Source organism: Sceloporus occidentalis, unplaced genomic scaffold, assembly GCF_023333645.1.
Source record: "Sceloporus occidentalis isolate IW3139 unplaced genomic scaffold, rSceOcc1.0.p SCAF_420, whole genome shotgun sequence".
Lineage (NCBI taxonomy): Eukaryota > Metazoa > Chordata > Lepidosauria > Squamata > Phrynosomatidae > Sceloporus > Sceloporus occidentalis.
The window spans coordinates 336,140-341,915 of record NW_028317400.1 but is presented as its reverse complement, the minus strand read 5'-3'; the positions used below and the strand labels follow the sequence as shown (position 1 = coordinate 341,915).

At 57.5% G+C, this 5,776-nt stretch overlaps 1 protein-coding gene across 1 annotated transcript; it reads left to right on the top strand.

Annotated features, from left to right (window-relative positions):
- The first annotated feature begins 241 nt into the window (after positions 1–241).
- On the top strand, positions 242–3,950 carry LOC149272776 (zinc finger protein 148-like). The gene is made up of 6 exons (XM_089506752.1): positions 242–520; positions 580–735; positions 952–1,075; positions 1,705–1,788; positions 1,882–2,000; positions 2,352–3,950. The coding sequence occupies exons 1-6, from the start codon at positions 242–244 to the stop codon at positions 3,948–3,950; spliced, it is 2,361 nt and encodes a 786-aa protein (XP_089362878.1).
- The last annotated feature ends 1,826 nt before the right edge of the window (positions 3,951–5,776 follow it).

Genomic DNA, 5,776 nt, shown 5'->3' with positions numbered 1-5,776 from the left:
CCCCAGCCCGTACCCCGTGGAGGAGTGGGGAGGGAGAAGCGATGGCGGGGCTGCCTCTATCAGCATGCGCGGCTCTTTATTGTGCGGCGTTTGTATGAAGGTTTTTAGCCGCTTTGTGTGCGCGGTGTTGGTGAGAGTCGCCCGGGACCCCCGTTTACGCATCACTGTGGGGAGCGGCGGTTGCCCCTCCTTGCATTTTGAGTATTTGCCCCTTTTCCTGGCAGGTTTCTGGTAAAGCAGCATGAATGCCGAAGAGAAACTACAGAGCATCTTCCTGAAATGCAGCCCCGCGGGGGACCTCCCGGCCCCCAGGGGCCGGTCCGGCTTGGGGGAGTCGGACGCCGGCCTGGTGGAGAGGGCTGTACCCCACGGGGGTATCTTGGCTGGACAGGAGGGGTTACAGGGCCGCGAAGAGCTGATGTCACAGGATGAGCTCATGGTGCAGGAGGAGACGGTCAAAAATGATGAGGAGGAGGTGGACGTCCCGGAGCGGCTGCTGCCCCAGGGGCCACAGTACACGGTCAGTGATGGTCTTTATATATATATATACCCCACTCGAGCCCCTCGTAGCCCCATCAGCCCCAAGAACCGTGTCTGATGCCCCCGCAGGTTCACGTTAAACAAGAAATGAAGTTCGCAGAGGAGGCCGATCCTCGGCTGGGGGAGAAGCTGCAGCTCCTGGAGCCGGTGGATCTACAGAAGAAGAAGAAGCGGAAGCAGCGATCTCCGGCCAAGGCACGGAACGTTTACCGTAACGCGCGCAATAAACACAGCACCTCTCTCTGTAACTGCCCTTCAGCGCGTCACTTACCGTATATACGGTATAAGTGTCACCCGATGATGTCACGCGATGACGTCACCCGTCCGCCCCGGGACATGGGGGCTTTATAGATTCTTATGATGCGATTTGTGTTTTGTGAATGAATTAAACTCCCTGAAATGTATTTTTAGATCCTTACGATTAACGAGGACGGCTCACTGGGGCTAAAAATCTCCAAATGCCACGTCTGCGAGCACTGCAACGCCGCCTTCAGAACCAACTACCACCTGCAGAGACACGTCTTCATCCACACAGGTAACACGCGGGCGGCGCACGCTTTTCTCCCGGACAGTCAGTGGCGTCCGGTCCCCGCTTCGCTGCTCAGTGGATTATTAGCTGCTGGGTCGCGCATGCAGGGCCGGGGGGTTACCCGGTGAGCTGTATCCGGTATTTAATGCGATTAATGGAGCCGCCGCGGTCCTGGAATGCGAGTACCGAGAGGCCACGGCGTTGGTAGACGGGGGGGGTTGATTTTAGAGCCACGTTTTCTCTTCTGGCCATCAGGATTTGGGTATTTAATGACGGGGGGGGGGCAGTTCTCCCGCATGGCGGCTCCGGGACCCTTAACGGCGATTCAGTTACTTCTGGCGGTGGGAGAGAAATGGTTAATTTCTGACGCCGTGGAGATCCCCGTTTCCGGCCGATCCGGTCTCGGTTCTCGAGCAGAGAGATCAGAACGCCGCGGCCTCGGACACGATGCGGTATTTAGCAGAACATGCGGCACTGAAGGCTCTTATACGACTCGTGGTGATTCCCCCTGCAGGCTGGACCCGGTTCGTCGGTTCCGGTTCCATAAAGCGTGTTTTTTGAGCTCGGTGGGGTCAGGAGGACGGATCGGGGGCTTCCGCCCTGTATGGGGTCTCACGGGATTTGTATCGTTTCAGGCGAGAAGCCGTTTCAGTGCGATCAGTGTGAGATGAGATTCATCCAGAAGTACCTGCTGCAGCGACACCAAAAGATCCACTCGGGTAAGGAGCGCGTCCCGGACCCTGCGTGGGGGGGGCGGGCGGGGGTCCCGAGTATTTCCCGGGGCGCATTAACCCCGAACCCTCTTCTTACAGGCGAGAAACCGTTTCACTGCGATGAGTGCGGGATGCGCTTCATTCAGAAATACCACATGGAGAGACACAAGCGGACGCACAGCGGGGAGAAACCCTACCAGTGCGAGTACTGCCTGCAGGTGAGTATACTAACACCAGCGCGAGTACTGCCTGCAGGGAGAGTATACTAACACCAGCGCGAGTACTGCCTGCAGGGAGAGTATACTAACACCAGCGCGAGTACTGCCTGCAGGGAGAGTATACTAACACCAGCGCGAGTACTGCCTGCAGGGAGAGTATACTAACACCAGCGCGAGTACTGCCTGCAGGGAGAGTATACTAACACCAGCGCGAGTACTGCCTGCAGGGAGAGTATACTAACACCAGCGCGAGTACTGCCTGCAGGGAGAGTATACTAACACCGGCAGTAGTTGGGGGGGGGGTATGGAGAGGGTTGGCCGCACTCTCCTTATCTCTGCGTCTCTTTGCAGTATTTCTCTCGGACGGATCGAGTTCTTAAGCACAAGCGCATGTGCCACGAGAACCGAGAGCGGAGGCCGGGGAAATGCGCCAGCAAAGCAGGGCTGCTTCCCGCGGACGCCGACGGCGGCTTCCCCCCCAAAGACGGGCCGGCGGCAAAAAAGAAAGTCAAGGCGGACAAGATGAAGTTTGTGGGCGAGAAGGAGAGATCTCCGGATAAAGAGGAGCCGAAGGAGGAGAAGAATGACTTCCTCGCCCTGTTCCCCGACGGCACGAAGGTGAAGGACGAGTACGTGGTGGCAGAGTATGCCGTGGAGATGCCGCACTCCTCCGTGGGCAGCCTGACCTTGCAGGGGGCCGTGTCTGGAGACGTCACCCCCCCAAAACTTCTGCTCAAGAAAGTGAGCTGCAAAAAGAGCTCCAAGCCGGGGACGGATCAGAGTCCGGCGCTGTCTCCGCTCGCGACCTTCGACGACGGCAAAGTGGCCAAGTACGCCTTCGAATTGGTGGACAAGCAGGCGCTGCTGGACTCCGGGAGCAATTCGGATATCGACCACGGAGACCCCGCGCAGGACGGGGGCAGCAAGCCGTCCAGCAGCAGCGTCGGCTACGGAGAGGCCATGCAGTTCTCCAAGAAGAAGAGGTACCTGCAGGCGGCCACCAGCAGCAGGGAATACGCTCTGAACGTGGGGACCATGGCCTCGCAGCCATCTGCCACACAGGCGGCCGTGGCCAGCGTCATGGACGAGAGCGGCTCCGTGGCCCTGATGGATGCCCAAGCGCTCAGCGTGGATATAAAAACCAACCACGATAAAAATGTCATCCCGGACGAGGTCCTGCAGACGCTTCTCGATCACTATTCCCACAAAGCCAACGGGCAGCACGAGATCTCCTTCAGCGTGGGGGAGACCGAGGTGACGTCCAGCATTTCCATCAACTCCTCCGAGGTGGGGGAGAGCAGCCAAGCGGAGGGCCTGGGGCCCGCGGCTCACGTCCCGTCTTCGGACAAGGCCAGCATGCTGCAGGAGTATTCAAAGTTCCTCCAGCAGGCTTTGGACCGAACGAGCCAAAACGACGTGTTTTTAAACAATACGAGCCTTCATTTTGTCACCGACAGCCAGGCTCTCTCCCCCCCGGCCGCGTTCCCTTCGCTGGACAAACAGGTTTACGCCACGTTGCCCATTAGCGGCTTCCGGACCGGCCTGGCCGCCCCGCTGAGGGTGACCCCGGACAAATCTCACTTTGGGCTGATCGTGACGGACACCCCGCACGCCTTCGGCTTCGGGGCGGATGATGGGGGCCACGCGTCCGGCTCCCCTTCCTCGGCAGCGCAGGACTTTCTGGAGCAAGTGACGGGTCAGAAGAAGGCGGAATCGCAGCCCGTTCACCAGGTGTACCAGCTGAATGCCTTCGATCAGCCGTATCGGGCTCAGTACCACGGTGGCCGCGCCGGCATCTCCCCTCAGTTCGGCGCGGCGAACGGACAGGCGAACCTGCGGCAGCCGGCCACTAGTGCCGACTTTCCCGAGTTCCCCTTGGTGAATGTAAATGAGAGCCGAACCCCACTGGCTTCTGGCCCTGACGCAGCTACGAGCCAAACCTTCGGCTAGCACCCAAAATAGAAAACCTTTTCTTATTTTTGCCACGGGGGGTTGCTAAACATATCACCGCGCTGCGAGCCCCTCTCCCAGGCAGACGAAGCGGCCGGCGGCCATGATCCTGTAGTTGGAATCTAGTTTTTGTAGCACTTATTGATCTTCTTCCAGGTCCTCGGTCCTCGTGGGCCGTCCCAGTTACCCGCTGGTAGACATTGTATGGCCGGCAGGTAACTCCGCGGCACCAGGACCCAAATCCCAATCTAAGCACCTTCTTACCCCGGGCCGGGCCATTGGTGCCCCGGGGTCTGTCTGCACGGGAGGAGCGTCCATGAGGAGCATGGGAGATGAGCGGGAGCGTGCGGCTGGCATATCGGCGGCCCCCCCGGGGGTCCGGCCCGGGGCCGCTGCTGAAATGTCGGTTTGTTTCATGGTTCTGATGTTCATCTCCCTGACCCTCCAAAGACGGCAGCCTCTAATCCTGCGCATGTCCGGGAAACTGATATCCCGTGTGCCGGGGGGGGGGCTGGGTACTCGGCCAGCATTACCCGGTTAGTGTTTTTTTATTATGAAAAAGTATAAAAAAACATTTAAAGGCACTTTAGAGGGAATCTGTTGGGAGTGAGGGGAGCTCTGTGCTTCATATCATTTACTGGTGGCATTTAAAGTGTTAAATAGATCCCCTTTGCAGAATACAGGCTGTCCAGCTTTAACCCTTCCTTTGCCGACACTCAAAAGACATTCGGCACTTGTAATCCGCGCGCCTGACGAGGTCTGGTTGCTTTTGCTGTGTCGTAGCACATGCGTGTGTCGTAGCACATGTGTGTGTCGTAGCACATGCGTGTCCCATGCCCCGGAATACCGCGCAGGTCGGGGCGTCGGTAAGCGGATACCTGTGATTATGTAGCACATATCTTTACACGCACATATATGTTTCTGTGTGATTGTCGTGTTCAGGAGCCGAGGGTTCGTCATTAAGACGGTTTGGTGACATATCGTGAGTTTGGCGGCCCCCGCATTGACTTTTCCCCCGTGGTGCCTTCAGTATGTGGCATATTCTAAGAGTGTGGCATTCAAAGAGAAGGAAAGGGTTAATCAGAAATGTATCAGTCAGTCTTTGATGATTTGGGGGGTCTCTGGGGGTCTTCCTTACCCCGCGCCTCCCGAATGTCCCCCAACCGGCAAAATCTTATTTCTGCCGGAATAAAGTCCGGGTTTTAGCACTTTTAACCCTTTCGCAGTCACCCCGGGGAGGGTATTTAGTTTCAGGTGAGGAGCGGCCCCTCCCCGGTGCGTGACGGGGGCTCCGTGTGACCCCCGCTTTTATGTGTTACCCGTGTTGGGAACCCTTCGCTGCTGTTTTTGGGGTCGGCGTGTGCCGGTGGCCCCCGACGCGTGTCGCCGCCGGATACCGGAAGCCGTCCTCTGATGGCACTTAATGGAACAAACAGCACTTATTTCTGTGGTTTTTATTACTTTTCTGTTATTTTGCGTAGTTTTGTAGCTTTTGTGTTTATAAATACGCGGCAGAAGCGCCCGGTGATCTCTGTGACTGCCGGTCCTGCGCTGCCCGCGCTCTCACGCGCATTAATCCCCCCCACACACCCCCATTCTCTGATCCCCCACCGCTGACGTTAAAGGGGTTAAAAAGAAAACCTGCCCCATGCCGTGTTATAGGTTACAACCTCCATACTCTTTAGTGTTCATCTTGGGGCCCGGGGTCCCCACTGCAGCTCCTGGATCAGCGGACGCTGTTATGTGTTCTGTGATTGGTCAGGAGGTAGAGATACTCTGAATGCAGTCACCTGTATTCAAGCAGAGATTCCAGCTGTGATAAAGAA